General features: G+C 41.2%; 1 protein-coding gene across 7 annotated transcripts in view; it reads right to left on the reverse strand.

Moving 5' to 3' along the window:
• LOC126336369 (calcium-activated potassium channel slowpoke) overlaps positions 1 to 19747 on the reverse strand; it is a 1528406-nt gene that overhangs the window by 806305 nt on the left and 702354 nt on the right. For 5 of the 7 annotated variants that reach the window (XM_049999994.1, XM_050000012.1, XM_050000004.1 and 2 more), the window contains exon 2: positions 1041 to 1102. In XM_049999994.1, the coding sequence (XP_049855951.1) occupies positions 1041 to 1102 (62 nt within the window). Of the gene's footprint in view, positions 1 to 1040; positions 1103 to 1644; positions 2192 to 4778; positions 4949 to 19747 lie in introns of those variants that run through there. The other 2 variants (XM_050000034.1, XM_050000023.1) reach the window with 2 other exon arrangements.

Below are 19747 nucleotides of genomic sequence, written 5' to 3' on the forward strand. Positions count from 1 at the left end.
TAAATTTTTATTCCCCACTTAACAAATGACTTCCTTTTTTAAGTTCCACATTTGATTGTTATGAAGAAGTAACTGTTGTCATCAAGATTGATGGTGACTTCCTGATTTACATTTTGTAACAAGTTATTTATACACAATATATGTAATACTTCCCCAAGTGCTGACTTCTATGCAATAGAAGAGATGATGGATGGGTCCGCAACCTCATTATCACGCAACATTTTTTAACAGTAAGTGGCAAAGTGATGGAGTGGGGATGAGTATCCAGCCAGTATGTAAGTAACAATTAGAGCAAGGCTGACAACCATATGAATAACACAATACAATCTCTATCTTTTGTAGTAATTTTCTTTCTCATTTTAAACTGTCAGTGGAGGTTAATGGAAATGGAAGTATAAGATGTACAGGTTGTGAACATATGGAAAAGTCACTTTTTATTCTGGTTCATAAGAGGTAAAAAGAGCATGAACAAACTAACTTCTTAAGAAGTGTGAGAAAACATGTTAAAAGCCTTCCAGAAGACTGACACAAACCTAATAGTTTTACTGCAGATTAAATGGTGTATATTGCTAATTCCAAAAATAAGAACAGAAAAGGCAATGCAACAAAAACTACAGAAAGTTTAAATAATAGTAATGGGAAATATTAACTAATTTTGGGTACCTAATAGTTTTACTGCAGATTAAATGGCATTTATTGCTAATTCAAAAAATAAGAACAGAAAAGGAAATGCAACAAAAATTACAGAAAGTTTAAATAATAGTAATGGGAAGTATTATCTAATTTTGGGTACCTTTATACATAATGAATGAGAACAAATTAATCAAATAAGTATTTAATTCCTTTGTGAAATAAATCAGCACCAGAGAAGTCAAAAATATAGAACAGTCACACTTAAAAGTCAAGTGATAATACTATATTTAGGACAACACTTATACATAAAAGAAAAAGAAATCAGAAACAGGACTAGAAGAACCAAGATAAAAGAGAAAATGAAATAACATTAGAAATATGAGTAATTAGTAGTCCTAAATGCTTACCTGGACGCATCAATGAAGTAAATGATAAGTGACGCAATACTAAGTATGAACACCAACACCACCTGGAAGAGAAGAACCATGACATCAACACCATGAGTAATGTTTCCAATAATTTATTAATGTGGAAGAAATATTAGAAATTGATATTTTACAAAGATTTTTTGCAGATTATCAAGACATGCTCGAAAATTACTCACAATACCCTTGTTAGTGTGTGAAAAACAGGTAACCATAAAACATGATACATCTATACTAACTCTACAGAAAAACAATAAATGCATTTGTAAAAATACAGATATTATACAACAGTGGATCTTACTGAATGCTACGGGAAATATAAAAAGATTGTACAGTCTAGCATGTGATCAGCATGTAAACCACGTGTGTAGATCCCAAATTCAGAGGTTCAGATCCACTTAGATCTCGAATAAAATAACTGTGTGACTGACAGACTACAGCAGAAGAGTAACAGTTTTGCCAGTGTGAAAACAGTTGTATCTGACAAGACTACATGGTGACTGAAAAAGAAACATCAGATTTCAATTGTTTATTACAAACTACGAAAGATAGAAACACATTGTGCATGTAATGCATAGATACTCACATGGATGCTATACCATACAGTCAAGATGAACACCTTGTGTTGCTTCAGAATCATCCAAATGGTAGTTCATTTCATTCCACACATGAATCAACAGGTCTCTATTAATTAAATCTACAGCTTCACCAATTTGATTCCCAGCTCTTGAAGTGTAGCTGCCATACATGGAACAAAGAATCTGTCTTTTATGCCCCACCACAAAAAAAAAAAAAAAATTGCAAGGTGTGAGGTCTCCGAGGCCAAAAACAATTAACACGACCTTGTTGTCCACCTCTTCTAATTCAACATTGTGGGATGGTACTTTTAAGATAATTCCACACCTCAAAGTGAAAATGACAGAGGGCATAGTCACAGTTCCCTCTGCAAATACAGAAAGGTCCATAAACACATCAGTTTCAATGAGTCTTTTTCAAGTTTGACAATGGCGACAAGATTTTGTGGCCTCCAAATCCTTACATTATGGTGATTTACTTAATCCGATGGATGAAATGTCAATTCATCTGGAAAGATGTGTCTTTCAGAAAAAGAGTCCTCAGCCATATCCTGGAAACTGAAACGAACAATTTGTACCTTCTGTTGTGGGCGTCAGGACACAATCTCTGGGGTCCATGAGGCCATATGACAAAGATATCATCAACATAGCAATAAAAACAACTAGGTTCTGCAGGAGCTGGTCCAAGGCAATATCCTCAAAATGCTCTATAAAGAGGTTGGCTACAACTGAAGCGAATGGGTTCCCCATCACAACCCCCCCTGTTTGAAATATTCTCCATCATGTAAAAAATATGATGACATCAAGGGTATGTTTAAATAAATCCATGATGATGCTATCAAAGAGCCAGGACAGCAAGTCTATAGAGTCTGTGAAGGGTACACATGTGAATAGGGAAGCCACATCAGTTAAGCATAATATCTCCTTCACCAAGGAGTAGCAAAGCCTAGTTGCTTTTATTGCCACATCAACGATATCTTCTTCATATAGCCTCATGGACATGAAAAGCTGGAAGAGTTTCTGGAACACATCTGGAAGAGTTTCTGGAACACATCACCAACATCCATAAATTTAATGACAAAAGTAGAGAAGGATAGTTCCTTCCTGTTCCTGAATGTCCTCCTGCCATAAACCTAACAGCTGTGTTGGGAACAGCGTTTAGCATACCATCAGCTACTGCCACCCAGCACAGAAAAGGTCTGTTTTGAGGGCCTTGATACATCAATCTGAAACAATCTCATATACCAAAAACCTGCCAAGAGAACTGAGCCACTTACATAAATGTTTCAAGGAAAATGGTTACACAACAGATAAATTTTGCAAGCAGTTGTTTCACCTAAGCCACGCACAAAAGACACCAAATTGGAAATCCTTTGAAGAAGACATGAAAAAGATTGTATTTTTACCATTTGTGGCTCAATAAAATCGATATATTTTTCAGACACCCCGCAAAGATCAGGCAACTAATGAAGCCTATGAATGATGATGTAAGGCTCAATACGTCTGGTATATTCAAAACAGCATGTGGATGTGGGTAGTTTTATGTCGATCAGACAGTTCAAACTATTGAACAGAGCTGCATAGAACATGAGAGATGTTTCTGCTATCCTGAACATAGTCTGTACCAGAACATGTTCTGGAAAATGGACACTGAATTGTGTTCAACGAGACATCTATTATTAAGCAGACCAATGGCTTCCGGAATATTATAATAAATGATGCAACAGAGATGAGAATACAGGAAACACCATCGATAAAGATGAGGATTGCAACTGAGTATGGCCTGGGATCCCTTGACTGGGAGTTTAAGTGGGCACAGAGGTCACGCAACCAAAGCATTACATATATGGGGCAGGACAGAGCACCAGTGATGTCACTAGTGATGGTGCAGCCATACAAGCAATGCAGCGGCATCTACGTGACAGTGAACCACTTGGAAATAGCAGAGAATGCCTCTGCCAAAAGCTTGTGGGCAGGTAATCACTTGACGTGGCTTGAAACCCAAGAATATTTTATTAATGGATATTGCCACAAGATCATGCATTCATACAAATCCCAATTGCTTGTATTACTTTTTATTTAGGGGCAATAAAAACTATCAGTAGTGTAGGACTCAGAGATAAATAGGTTGGTATACAGGATTCCAAAAAACAAATGTTGTGACAAACTTCTAAGAGAAATGGGGCACATTGTAAGTCTTGAGAATTTTGTGGACACAAATGTCATTGTATACCACTAGGTGGTGCTGTACACAAGAGTACAGGATGGGCAGGTGACCATTTTGTCAATAGAGCACTAGCCAGCATATGAGTATCATGGAACAGTATATGAACGGTCAGGTGGCAGAGATGCATTTATTGTGTGGAATATACAATGGATGAGCTACTGGACATATTTATTCAGAATGATTCCCAGACAGACATCAAGTGCAACATAGTTTGTTTGCAAGTCCGCACTGAAATTTGTTCGACTACGGGTCATTAAGATGAGGCAGAGCTAGTGAGGGCAGCCACAATCGGTGCTTTCGGGTGTTAGGGAAGAAAGTTTGTTGGATGCTCTGGAGCGTAATCTAACCACCAGCACAGCACATGTGCTGTTGCCTTTAACTTGGCTCAGCTTTTCTTCATATTTTTCCACGCAACTGGACGGAAGCACAGCAAATCAGATTTGTCATGGGAAATACGCAGTGACGCTCTTTTATGGACAACTGAAGTGGTCGAACGTTGCAGCACTTATATACAATTTGAATGAGCTTTCCTAGACAAATACTGGGCTGAGGCAATACCAGAAAGACTCAGACGTGCGGTTTTCGACCCCGTACTATTTAATGGCAAATACGGTTGTCTAGGCGGATACTTTGAAAAATACCTGAACGAGACACGCTACGGTACCGCACGAACCTAATATTACAGGTAGACGTACCAAAAATTTTGAAAAGTAGTTTACCATCGCACATTAGAGAAAAATTAGTCACAACGCCAGAGCACTACACTGAATACTCTGTCAGTGCTTGATTCTATTGACTTAACCGACGAGGAAAGACCTGTACCGAATAGAACAACAGAAAATCAGGTACAACAACAATATAGTTACATAAACCAATCAGTGAAACGTGATCTAAACACACAACAGTAAAGTTACATACCCAGAGGTAACGAGTACGATAACGAAAACAAAAAAAAACAATTTAAAAGAAATTTTCAAAGCAACAGGAGTAATTTCAATGCACAAGCGAATTACAATCCACCATCACAAGGCCATATGCCGAACATAAACAGAAAGTCTCCCGCAGCAGTGGCAGACCAAGGCAACAATGCCATGCCTGATGTTGTACCGCAGCCAACCTTTGGGCAGCAAAATAACGGCACAGAAGCTTTTATAAATAACAACAGGAGCACTCGCGAAGGAATGTCGCAAGCAGCCAATGACACCAATTGGCGAAGTACCCACACTGTGCAACTAACTGAAATTACTCCAAGTAATGAATTAAGTAACACTACGCCTTCGGAAAACCGCAACCGGTCGTAGTTAAGCCCCAGACTACTGACCTCTCAGGGAATGGGGGCAAAGCAAAACTACAAACATGTTTCATAAGATTTGACAAACAAGGTGATATTAAGGATGATCTGCATCAGCACGAGTTAGATACAAGGAATAATATCCAGGAAGAAAAATTAAGGTGAAAATATTTAACATTGACAGTTAATTTTAGATACAGGTTCAACTACCAACTTAATGTCAAATGCATTTTTCTGTGAACTGAAGAAGAGAGGCAAATTTCCAACATTTCCTGCCCAAAGCAGCAAGGTGCAAACAGCTACAGACGGTATGACTAAATTGGTAACACTTCAGGCAGTAATTCCATTACAAATTGAACATTTTACAATGAAGTGCAATTTTCTTATAATTGACGAACTTATAGTTAATTGTCCTTTCGGCATGGTCATGTTTAGAACATACAAAACACAGACTGACATAGGTAATGGTAAATGCCACTTTTATGTAAAGTATCAGATTTTTCCCATTGATTTAATCAAAACACCTGATAAAAGTAACAAAAACAAAACAGCGTCAAATGTATCAGTACAATATTCCTTTTCAACTGAATATTTCACAAACAAATTTGATGCTGAACAAGAAGCAAACACTTATGTTAGCTACGAAACGGTAGAGAAGAAACTAAGTAAATCACAGATACTAAATAATATGCAACAACAAGAACTTTCTAATTTGTTATTTAAATATGCAAATGTTTTCAGTAATCAAACAGTATGAATATAAATTCGAAGTTTATCCACATAACACATTTTGTGTAATGTCATATCCAATACCATGGGCAAAACGAAAGGCAGTAAGGTAACAGATCAATCGTACGATTATATGGGAAAGTGTACAGCCTTCATTTTCAAGTTACTGTAGTCCTATATTACCAGTAAGCAAACCAGAAGGATCTGTAAGCTTATTTCTCGACGCTAGAGGTATCAATAATATTTTAGTACCAGTATGCATAAGACCAGACAACGTGGACAAACAGCTTCTAAAGTTTTACAACACAAAATACTGCAGCATACTCAATCTCAAGGCATCCTACTGGTAAATAAAGCTCCACGAAGAAAGTCGATATACAGCATTTGTTTGTGGTGGTTGAAGTTACGAATTCCGTATTGTACCTTACGGACTTTACATTTGCGCAGGCGCGTTTATATCTGCACTGGACAAGGTCGTAAGACCAGAATTGCTTAGCAAAGTCACTGTTTATGTACACAACATGCCAACAGCCGCACCCACTTGCCCGGCAAGTGTGGCCGAGCTGTTCTACGCGCTTCACTCCGGAACCACCGACCGCTACGTCGCAGGTTCGAATCCTGCCTTGGGCATGGATGTGTGTGATGTTTTTAAGTTAGTTAGATTTACGTAGTCCTAAGTTCTAGGGGACTGATGACCTCAGATGTTAAGTCCCATAGTGCTCAGAGCCATTTGAACCATTTTTGAACACCCACTTGGTTAGAGCATATCACGCTGACTGAACAGGTACTTCAACGATTTGCAGAATAACTGTATGGAGCAACAGCCAATTTAAAGAAGTCTAGTTTTGGTAAGAAACAAGCGAAACTTTTAGGACGTGTGTCAGTACAAGGTATATTACCTGATCTAAAAAAAACTTGATGCTATACAATTTGTCCAGCTCCAAGGAATAAAAAACGAGAAAGCTGCTTAGGACTAGCATACTTTTTTCGTAAATTCGTACCACAGCAACTGATGAACAGTGACGCATTAACAACTTGCTACAAAAAATAGGCCTTGATTATGGGATGATAAGTGTCAAGAGGATTTTAATAACACTGAGCAGGAATTAGTCTATGCAAACATTCTTAGCCACCCTGACATGTCCAAGGGTTGTCTCATCTTAGATGTCTCATCTTAGGGCCTGGGGGAATGCTCGTTCCAAATGCAAGAAGAAGGTAAAGAAGTACCTAACGTCATCAGTTTTGCTATTCAAACATTACCAGAAGCAGAAAGATCTTATTCTGCGTCAGAATTGGAAAGTTTAGCTGTAGCATAGGCATTTAAACAGTTTGAATATTTTTGTGGGGAAAGAAAACCACAATTTACTGTGAGCAACAGTCACAGTCATTTCTTTAACATACAGGGTGTCCATTGATAGTGACGGGCCAAATATCTCACGAAATAAGCATCAAACGAAACCACGACAAAGAACGAAACTCGTCTAGCTTGAAAGGGGCGCTATGGTTGGCCCTCTAGATGACGCTACCACAGGTCAAACGGATATCAACTGCGTTTTTTTTAAAAATAGGAACCCTCATTTTTTATTACATATTCGTGTAGAACGTAAAGAAATACGAATGTTTTAGTTGGACCACTTTTTTCGCTTTGTGATAGATGGCGCTGTATTAGTAACAAACGTTTAAGTACGTGGTATCACGTAACATTCCGCCAGTACGGACGGTATTTGCTTCGTGGTACATTACACGTGTTAAAATGGACCGTTTACTAATTGCGGAAAAGGTCGATATCGTGTTGATGTATGGCTATTGTGATCAAAATGCCCAATGGGCATGTGCTATGTGTGCTGCTCGGTATCCTGGACGACATCATCCAAGTGTCCGGACCGTTCGCCGGATGTTACGTTATTTAAGGAAACAGGAAGTGTTCAGCCATATGTGAAACCTCAACCACTACCTGCAACAAATGATGATGCTCAAGTTGGTGTTTTAGCTGCTGTCGCGGCTAATCTGCACATCAGTAGCAGACAAATTGCGAAGATTGGGTATCTCAAAAACGTCGGTGTTGAGAATATTACATCACCATCGATTGCACTCGTACCGTATTTCTATGTACCAGGAATTGCATGGCGACTTCTTTGAACGTCGTGTACAGTTCTGCCACTGGGCACAAGAGAAATTACGGGACGAAGACAGATTTTTTGCACGCGTTCTGTTTAGCGACGAAGCATCATTCACCAACAGCAGTAACGTAAACCCGCATAATATGCACTATTGCGCAACGGAAAATCCACGATGGCTGCGACAAGTGGAACATCAGCGACCTTGGCGGGTTGATGTATGGTGCGGCATTATGGGAGGAAGGATAATTGGCCCCCATTTTATCGATGGCAATCTAAATGGTGCAATGTATGCTGATTTCTACGTCATGCTCTACCAATATTACTACAAGATGTTTCACTGCATAACAGAATGGCGAAGTACTTCGAACATGATGGATGTCTGGCACATAGCTCGCGTGCGGTTGAAGCGGTATTGAGTAGCAAATTTCATGACAGGTGGATTGGTCGTCGAAGCACCATACCAGGGCCCGCACGTTCACCGGATCTGACGTCCCTGGATTTCTTTCTGTGGGGAAAGTTGAAGGACATTTGCCATCGTGATCCACCGAAAACGACTGACAACATGTGTCAGCGCATTGTCAATGCATGTTTTGGGCCAACCATATCGCCATATGGTTTCCCCCTTCAAGCTAGACAAGTTTCGTTCTTTGTAGTTTTTTCGTTTGACGCTTATTTCGTGAGATATTTAGCCCAGTCACGATTAACGGATCACCCTGTATAAACTATTGCACCATACATTAGCTAGGTGGTGTCGATACTTACAAGAATTCAATTTCCAGCTCGTTTATATTAAAGCAAGTAAAAATGTTATTGCAGATGTCTTGTCTAGGTTCCTTCTGCCCCCTCCCCCCAAATTCTATAAGTCCCTCCAGATCCTTGAGCGTCATGCACACCGCCTCACCTTCCGTATACGCCTCCTGTCCCCGATGCGGATCCTCTATGACCTCATTCCTTTCCCCCATCTGTTCCTATTCCTCGAACATATCCGCATACTCTACACCTCCCGCCGCCTTGATCCCCCTCACCCCCTGGTTGCTCCTCTCCCATCCCCACCCCCTGCCACGTCTTCACTGTTGTATCCCCCCTACCCTCCATCTCTACACCCTACATCTCCTTTCCCAAGATGGCTTCCATCAACTCCCCCTCCCAGATGATGCCCTCTCTCCCTCCATTTATCCCTCCTCTCAACTCCGATCCTCACTCCCCCTCCTTTCCTGTGTCCTTTTCCCTGGCTCCCTCTTCCCCCCTTCCTTCCTCCTTTTTCCCCACCTCCCCTCTCTCTGCCCCCTTCTCTCCCCCACGTCCTTTTGCATTTCCCTCCTCTGCCTCTTCTCATTCCCTCTCGCGTCAGCCCTGCTCCTCCCCCCCCCCCCCACCTTAAGAGTCCTTTCCCTCCTTGGTCCCCCCCTTTTCGTTTTTTCCTCACCTCCCTCCTTGTTTCTCCCCTTCCTCCAGGTCCCCCCCCCCCCTCCAACTGCCTTTGGCTCGGGAGTGTCATCTTTGTGCCGCCATTTTAGTGCAGTGTTTTACAGTGAGTGTTTTACAGTGAGTGTTCCGTGTTGTGTCTTTTGGGAAGTGTTGCAAACGGCCATCATACTGTCGCTGGGTGTGACGTTTTATCTCTTGCGAACAGAAACCAGGAAACCAGACTGTCACCATGTCTTTTTTTAATTGTGTGTCTACTATGTTACTGGTCTGATTCCTGTGTATTTTATTAACATTGCCAACCCCTTTTGCTTTCTGTTTTAGCTTTCCGCATTTTTCCGCCATTTTACACTTTAAGTCACCGTTTTATCGCCTGTTTTTCTTGTTTCTTTTCTTCTTCCGTTTTTAAAAAAGTCTGTAGGCTGTAGAGAAGCGTACTAAGCAGCTGCCAGCCTGCCCCCGTCGGGGGGAACTAAAAATCAATAAAGAAAAAAAATATGTTCCTTCAAGGTTTAGACGAATTTAGTGAATTAACAGAGCAAGATGCAGAAATTAAACTGTTATTAATGCAAGGTACAACACAACAGTCTGATTACTGTAAGTTTTGTAAATTATACATCAACAAGATCACAAGATCGCAGATGAAGTAAAGTTATGCAAAACCTTAAGCAAGATGAAGGTGGAAAGGTAAGTAAATTGTATCTGGAGTACATGGGCATTTTGTTTCATAGGAAACATGAAAAATCTGATCAATGGTGTGTGTGTGTGTGTGTGTGTGTGTGTGTGTGTGTGTGTGTGTGTGTGTGTGTTTGTGTATATTCTTAAAGATTATATCGACAAATTTATAAGACACGCATATGAAGTAATGGGACATTACGGAGTAGGCAAATGTACTGAAAAAATTGCAAAACTTTGGTGATTTCCAAATTTGAGAAGGCGAGTCCTACAGGTATTAAGAAAGTGTGCAATATTTCAAAAATTAAAACAGTCCAATGTGTTAAAATATACTGAGCTACACCCAACACTCACAAAAATACCTCTAGATATAGTATCACTGTACATATCTGGTCCATATCCAAGAAGTAAAGGAGGTGTAAGATACATAGTAGCACTATATGATATTTTCTCGAAACATATGAAAATGTATGCCATTAAAAATGCAACAGCGACAAATTCCAGAAAAAGAATTGACGAAGACTATTTTAGAAGAGTAGGTTACTACTAACTGACAACGCTTCATATTTCGTAGGGAAAAATTGTAAACAATTCACGACCTCACAGGCCATAAAACATGTATTAGTAAGCGTTTTTCACCCAGAAGTAAGCCCAGTAGAACGAGTTTTTAAAGAATTTAACAAGTTTATTAGGACATACACCCCTTACAAAAACACCCCGATGGGTAGAATGCGTAAATCCTTTCATGCAAATTGTCAATAACCTTACACATTCTTCAACAGGTTTCACACCAAACGAACTGATGTTTCGGACCAAACAAACGAATGAGTGGGAGTCGCCTATACCAAAAGTACACTCTACAGAAATTACACTACAAGAGAAAATCAAACAAGCCATGGTTACACTAGAAAACAGGGCGAAGTATAGAAAGAAAATTTATAATAAGAAACTGAACGTGGTACACAGTTTTTTGAAGGGAAGCGAGTCCTCTTACGGATGCACCCTAAATCTACAAAAATTGGCAAACTGAATAAGAAATGGCAAATTACTCCATTAAGGGCCATATATAATTTCCAAAATACCTCACCCTCGAACATACAGATTAGCCTATGAGAGAACAGGGAGAGACAAGGGTCTCCACCCTCACAAAGATATAAAAGCTTTTATAGATCGATGAAGCAAGCTAACATTTTTCTTTCTATCACAAGATAATTGTAGGTAATGTACGTGAGTGTAATTCCTTTTTTTGAAAATATTTTAGGATAAAGTAATGCGTCTACGTACACTCCTGGAAATTGAAATAAGAACACCGTGAATTCATTGTCCCAGGAAGGGGATACTTTATTGACACATTCCTGGGGTTAGATACATCAGATGATCACACTAACAGAACCACAGTCACACAGACACAGGCAACAGAGCATGCACAATGTCGGCACTAGTACAGTGTATATCCACCTTTCGCAGCAATGCAGGCTGCTATTCTCTCATGGAGACGATCGTAGAGATGCTGGATGTAGTCCTGTGGAACGGCTTGCCATGCCATTTCCACCTGGCGCCTCAGATGGACCAGCGTTCGTGCTGGACGTGCAGACCGCGTGAGATGACGCTTCATCCAGTCCCAAACATGCTCAATGGGGGACAGATCCGGAGATCTTGCTGGCCAGGGTAGTTGACTTACACCTTCTAGAGCATGTTGGGTGGCACGGGATACATGCGGACGTGCATTGTCCTGTTGGAACAGCAAGTTCCCTTGCCGGCCTAGGAATGGTAGAACGATGGGTTCGATGACGGTTTGGATGTACCGTGCACTATTCAGTGTCCCCTCGACGATCACCCACCAGAGGTGTACGGCCAGTGTAGGAGATCACTCCCCACACCATGATGCCGGGTGTTGGCCCTGTGTGCCTCGGTCGTATGCAGTCCTGATTGTGGCGCTCACCTGCACGGCGCCAAACACGCATACGACCATCATTGGCACCAAGGCAGAAGCGACTCTCATCGCTGAAGACGACACGTCTCCATTCGTCCCTCCATTCACGCCTGTCGCGACACCACTGGAGGCGGGCTGCACGATGTTGGGGCGTGAGCGGAAGACGGCCTAACGTTGTGCGGGACCGTAGCCCAGCTTCATGGAGACGGTTGCGAATGGTCCTCGCCGATACCCCAGGAGCAACAGTGTCCCTAATTTGCTGGGAAGTGGCGGTGCGGTCCCCTACGGCACTGCGTAGGATCCTACGGTCTTGGCGTGCATCCGTGCGTCGCTGCGGTCCGGTCCCAGGTCGACGGGCACGTGCACCTTCCGCCGACCACTGGCGACAACATCGATGTACTGTGGAGACCTCACGCCCCACGTGTTGAGCAATTCGGCGGTACGTCCACCCGGCCTCCCGCATGCCCACTATACGCCCTCGCTCAAAGTCCGTCAACTGCACATACGGTTCACGTCCACGCTGTCGCGCCATGCTACCAGTGTTAAAGACTGCGATGGAGCTCCGTATGCCACGGCAAACTGGCTGACACTGACGGCGGCGGTGCACAAATGCAGCGCAGCTAGCGCCATTCGACGGCCAACACCGCGGTTCCTGTTGTGTCCGTTGTGCCGTGCGTGTGATCATTGCTTGTACAGCCCTCTCGCAGTGTCCGGAGCTAGTATGGTGGGTCTGACACACCGGTGTCAATGTGTTCTTTTTTCCATTTCCAGGAGTGTATAAGTAATTCTTTTTATTTGTACACGTAAGCATAAAATTAACAGGAATGAGAAGTAACACACCGTTTCACGCGAAGCGAAGGTATAAACAGAACTATATTATGGCTCAGTTGTGCGCGCTCAACAATACGCGTCTGATGTCAGTAGTAGGAGAGGAGGCATTTACCCGGGCACATGCGCGACAGACTGGCAAAGGCGCAACCAAATAGGAATGCGATACGTGCAAGTACCTAACTTAAATACAAATGATACGAAAATACTAAGCAGTGACATCTATTGTCAAAGAATTAAGGAACCTATTGATATATGCAAACAGAGATTTAATTAAATACTAAGCAACATACAACATATTTACAAACAAAAAGAAGCATTATGAAAAAATATACGAGACGTGTAAGACAAGGAGAAACGGCAAAATACCGTAAGAAATGTCAAATAAATTACTATGCAGAACAAATGATTATAAAGGGTAACAGAATAAACGAATGTCTATGAATTTAAACTAAGTATGGAAATATCTGCGGAATTATGCAATGACGTATCAGTGGCCATCGAGCTACGTAATGCAATTTGTTTTAAGTTTTTTTCTTTCAGCGACCAGTGCATCGTCACGGTGCAGAAGAGGGGACTTAACGACGAGAGAACAAGGTACCAAATGAAGAAACGAGCCGCACCTGGAATAAACAATTTGGTTATGAGGATATTTATACGAAGGTCATCAGGCAAATTAAAAATGAAAATATGTATCGTCGAAGTATAGTTCCATGAGCATCTATTCGCTGCAAAGTACACATACACATTCCAGCACGTGATTTTTCCAAAACCAATTACTTTTTATCGTGTCACATGAAAGCATAAATAATGGCATTTCCACGTATTCGAGAAAGATAATTCTACGATGGTTAAAAATACTCCATAATTAACACTACGCTACACGTGAATTGAAGTAAACAGCACTAGCGCATGAAGAAACAACAGGATAGTACACCAAAAATTAGTCAGTACACATCATTTCCTTGAAATAAGAGTTCTTTGGCAACTAGTCTATGTTCATATGAGTAACATTTTCTCGAAAACCCTTGAAGCAGTAGATAAGTATTTCTTCCCTCCTAGGCAAACGAGGCGGCGCCAAGCGTAGTTAGACCAGTAATGCGTAATGTTTTAGTCCTATTTTTGAATGTTTTTTTCTCCCTCTACCTAGGGAAGAAATGAGCTTCCGGTACCATAAGTGATAAAAGCCTATCTATAAAATGAAGTATAAGTGTATCCTATGCATGTATTGTACCATAATAATGTGTTGTATAATTAATTTGTAAATGTGATGCGAACGAAGAAAAGTTGAAACTAACAAACAAACTGTAGTAACAGAAAGCAGTTAGTGAAAAATTTATAACGTTTTAAAACCTAAGTAATTTATGTTCGTAGTATAGGTGACGGATGGAATGTCAGACATAGGTATTTATAGTGTTGGGGCTTATGGGCGCTCAACATCGAGGTCATCAGTGCAGGTATTTATAAGCTATCCTGTTATATATTGTTGTAACTCAGTACTTGTAAGCATTTACATTGGAAACCAAATTCCATGTAAAGGAGTGAACTTTAAAAACAAGCAATTTATACAATGTAATGGATGGCAATATGAGTCTTTCAACAAATTGGAAGGTGAAGTGTGGTGACATTAACATACTTGTGTATTAAACGCGGAAACAAAGTTGACACTCGGCGCGCTGGCTGATGGGAGCGGCTGTAAATGGGAAATGCCTTTGCAGTCGCTTCCATATGACACCGCGCTGAGTGCCAACTTCGTTTGCGCGCACAGTAACGAAGTAATATCTGAATATTGTGTCTCACCACGCCTGATACATTAATAAATGAACAATAGTTGTTCGAGACACCACATACCTCGTTGGCCAGGGTTCTCTCCACTGAAAATGCGAGTGGGACGGTTAATAACGACGCCTGGGCTGTAAGAATGGAGATCTTCTTCTGCCACGGCGTCGGATTTTGAACAACAAGCTAACACAAACTGCACCCAGAATGAAGAAAAACGCCACGGCAATTCATTAATATGTGGAAGTGTGACTCTCAATGTGAAATTAACAATAAGGAATAAGTGCACACACATACGACGGCAATAACCAGCATGTTGACCGTTGGCGGCTCGTGCTTAGCTGTCAAACCTACTAACGCGCACGCGCAAAACCTGGCAGCAAAACAACATTATTGTCAGCGCGCTATATTAAAATATGTAATGAACTTTCATATAATGTACATAATCTTTTAATTCCTTGTAGAACTCTATATATACATAGGATAAGCTGACTTATCCATTCCATTAAACAAATGAGAAGCCGACAAATAAAGGGCATCGACCCCTATCAGCAAATGCAAATATAAGTTATGTACATGCAAAAACACTGTAAGTCTCCATACTATGTCAACCTACAGTGTGGGGGCAATTGTGTAGGTACATCGTGAACGACCCCCCGGATATGACTTGACTTAACTTAATTCCTTTGGTCCCTATGGGGCATAGGGCATGCAGGAGAACTCGGCATCCGTCTCTGTCTTTGGCCATTTGCCTCAATTCCGATCAGGTCTTGCCAACTCTTTTTGCTCTCCCTTCCACTGTTCTCTTCCATGTGCCCCTAGGTTTTCCTCTCTCCCTTGTTCCCTGGGGATTCCATTCCAATGCTTTTTTGTCGACGGCTCCATCTGGTTTTCTCAATATGTGCCCCAACCATCCCCACTTTCTTTCTCCTTTCTGGTCTTCTATAGGTGTCTCGTTTGTTATTCGCCAGAGCTCCTCATTACATATTTTTTCTGACCATCAGATATTCATGATGCGTTGGAGGCATCTATATATGAAGCTTTGTAACTGGGATGTTGTCTTTTTATGCATTTTCCAGCTTTCACTGGCGTGCCGAAGGATAGCCTCCACATTTGTATTAAAAATACGGATTTCTGTTTTGTGCCTGATATTTCTATTTTTCCATATTGGATACAATTGTATGAAGACAGCATTTCCTTGTTAATCCGATTTTTCACGTCGTATCCAGTTCCACCATCTTCCGTTATTGTACTACCTAGATACAGGAATGAGCCGACAGTCTCCGGCCGCTTCTCCCCTATTAACAGTGGCACCTCCATGTTCATTAAATTTACTCTCATTTCCTTTGTTTTGCCTATATTTATCTTGAGGCCAGCAGTCTCTGCTTCTTCTTTCAGCAAGTTTAATTTAGCTTGCATATCAGTCAACCTTTGAGATAATAAAACTATATCGTCTGCAAAATTCAAATCCTCCAGACGTTCACGGTTCCCGCATTCGATTTCTCGTCCGCTGCCTGCTGTGACTCTTCTCATACCTGAGTCCAGAACAAGTAGAAAAAGTGTTGGTGATAAAATGCAGCCGTGCCGGACTCCAGTTGTTACTTTTACGGGCTCTGTCACATTTCCCTTGGGAAGTACGCAACATTTGTAGCCATCATATAGATCTTTTATGATGTTTAATCCCCCATGAACCATGTACCTTGCCGTTGCTGGGGAGGCTTGCGTGCCTCAGCGATACAGATAGCCGTACCGTAGGTGCAACCACAACGGAGGGGTATCTGTTGAGAGGCCAGACAAACGTGTGGTTCCTGAAGAGGGACAGCAGCCTTTTCAGTAATTGCAGGGGCAACAGTCTGGATGATTGACTGATCTGGCCTTGTAACAATAACCAAAACGGCTTTGCTGTGCTGGTACTGCGAACGGCTGAAAGCAAGGGGAAACTACGGCCGTAATTTTTCCCGAGGGCATGCAGCTTTACTGTATGATTAAATGATGATGGCGTCCTCTTGGGTAAAATATTCCGGAGGTAAAATAGTCCCCCATTCGGATCTCCGGGCGGGGACTACTCAAGAGGATGTCGTTATCAGGAGAAAGAAAACTGGCGTTCTACGGATCGGAGCGTGGAATGTCAGATCCCTTAATCGGGCAGGTAGGTTAGAAAATTTAAAAAGGGAAATGGATAGGTTAAAGTTAGATATAGTGGGAATTAGTGAAGTTCGGTGGCAGGAGGAACAAGACTTCTGGTCAGGTGACTACAGGGTTATAAACACAAAATCAAATAGGGGTAATGCAGGAGTCGGTTTAATAATGAATAGGAAACTAGGAATGCGGGTAAGCTACTACAAACAGCATAGTGAACGCATTATTGTGGCCAAGATAGATACGAAGATCACACCTACTACAGTATTACAAGTTTATATGCCAACTAGCTCTACAGATGACGAAGAAATTGAAGAAATGTATGATGAAATAAAATAAATTATTCAGATAGTGAAGGGAGACGAAAATTTAATAGTCATGGGTGACTGGAATTCGAGTGTAGGAAAAGGGAGAGAAGGAAACATAGTAGGTGAATATGGATTGGGGGTAAGAAATGAAAGAGGATGGCGCCTGGTAGAATTTTGCACAGAGCACAACTTAATCATAGGTAACACTTGGTTTAAGTATCATGAAAGAAGGTTGTATACATGGAAGAACCCTGGAGATACTAAAAGGTATCAGATAGATTATATAATGGTAAGACAGAGATTTAGGAACCAGGTTTTAAATTGTAAGACATTTCCAGGGGCAGATGTGGACTCTGACCACAACCTATTGGTTATTACCTGTAGATTAAAACTGAAGAAACTGCAAAAAGGTGGGAAATTAAGGAGATGGGACCTGGATAAACTGAAAGAACCAGAGGTTGTACAGAGTTTCAGGGAGAGCATAAGGGAACAATTGACAGGAATGGGGGAAAGAAATACAGTAGAAGAAGAATGGGTAGCTTTGAGGGATGAAGTAGTGAAGGCAGCACAGGTTCAAGTAGGTAAAAAGACGAGGGCTAGTAGAAATCCTTGGGTAACAGAAGAAATATTGAATTTAATTGCTGAAAGGAGAAAATATAAAAATGCAGTAAATGAAGCAAGCAAAAAGGAATACAAACGTCTCAAAAATGAGATCGACAGGAAGTGCAAAATGGCTAAGCAGGGATGGCTAGATGACAAATGTAAGGATGTAGAGGCTTATCTCACTAGGGGTAAGATAGATACTGCCTACAGGAAAATTAAAGAGACCTTTGGAGAAAAGAGAACCACTTGTATGAATATCAAGAGCTCAGATGGAAACCCAGTTCTAAGCAAACAAGGGAAAGCAGAAAGGTGGAAGGAGTATATACAGGGTCTATACAAGGGCGATGCACTTGAGGACAATATTATGGAAATGGAAGAGGATGAAGATGAAATGGGAGATATGATATTGCGTGAAGAGTTTGACAGAGCACTGAAAGACCTGAGTCGAAACAAGGCCCCCGGAGTAGACAACATTCCATTGGAACTACTGACGGCCTTGGGAGAGCCAGTCCTGACAAAACTCTACCATCTGGTGAGCAAGATGTATGAGACAGGCGAAATACCCTCAGACTTCAAGAAGAATATAATAATTCCAATCCCAAAGAAAGCAGGTGTTGAAAGATGTGAAAATTACCGAACAATCAGTTTAATAAGCCACAGCTGCAAAATACTAACGCGAATTCTTTACAGACGAATGGAAAAACTGGTAGATGCGGACCTCGGGGAGGATCAAGTTTGGATTCCGTAGAAATGTTGGAACACGTGAGGCAATACTGACCTTACGACTTATCTTAGAAGAAAGATTAAGAAAATGCAAACCTACGTTTCTAGCATTTGTAGACTTACAGAAAGCTTTTGAAAATGTTAACTGGAATACTCTCTTTCAAATTCTGAAGGTGGAAGGGGTAAAGTACAGGGATCGAAAGGCTATTTACAATTTGTACAGAAACCAGATGGCAGTTATAAGAGTCGAGGGGCATGAAAGGGAAGCAGTGGTTGGGAAGGCAGTGAGACAGGGTTGTAGCCTCTCCCCGATGTTATTCAATCTGTATATTGAGCAAGCAGTAAAGGAAACAAAAGAAAAATTCGGAGTAGGTATTAAAATCCATGGAGAAGAAGTAAAAACTTTGAGGTTCGCCGATGACATTGGAATTCTGTCAGAGACAGCAAAAGACCTGGAAGAGCAGTTGAACGGAATGGACAATGTCTTGAAAGGAGGATATAAGGTGAACATCAACAAAAGCAAAACGAGGATAATGGAGTGTAGTCAAATTAAATCGGGTGATGCTGAGGGAATTAGATTAGGAAATGAGACACTTAAAGTAGTAAAGGAGTTTTGCTATTTAGGGAGTAAAATAACTAATGATGGTCGAAGTAGAGAGGATATAAAATGTAGACTGGCAATGACAAGGAAAGCGTTTCTGAAGAAGAAAAATTTGTTAACATCGAGTATAGGTTTAAGTGTCAGGAAGTCGTTTCTGAAAGTATTTGTATGGGGTGTAGCCGTTTATGGAAGTGAAACGTGGACGATAAATAGTTTAGACAAGAATAGAATAGAAGCTTTCGAAATGTGGTGCTACAGAAGAATGCTGAAGATTAGATGGGTAGATCACATAACTAATGAGGAAGTATTGAATAGGATTGGGGAGAAGAGAAGTTTGTGGCACAACTTGACCAGAAGAAGGGACCGGTTGGTAGGACATGTTCTGAGGCATCAAGGGATCACCAATTTGGTATTGGAGGGCAGCGTGGAGGGTAAAAATCGTAGAGGGAGACCAAGAGATGAATACACTAAGCAGATTCAGAAGGATGTAGGTTGCAGTAGGTACTGGGAGATGAAGAAGCTTGCACAGGATAGAGTAGCATGGAGAGCTGCATCAAACCAGTCTCAGGACTGAAGACCGCAACAACAACAACACGATGTTTAAGATCTTCTGTGGTATACTATACTTCCGTATAACCTGACAGAGCACTTCATGTTTCACGGAATCTAGGGTCTTTTGAAAATCAATGACTGCCAGGTGCATGTTTGCTTGGAATTCTTTGCTTTGCTCTAA

Source organism: Schistocerca gregaria, chromosome 1, assembly GCF_023897955.1.
Source record: "Schistocerca gregaria isolate iqSchGreg1 chromosome 1, iqSchGreg1.2, whole genome shotgun sequence".
In the NCBI taxonomy this organism is placed as follows: domain Eukaryota; kingdom Metazoa; phylum Arthropoda; class Insecta; order Orthoptera; family Acrididae; genus Schistocerca; species Schistocerca gregaria.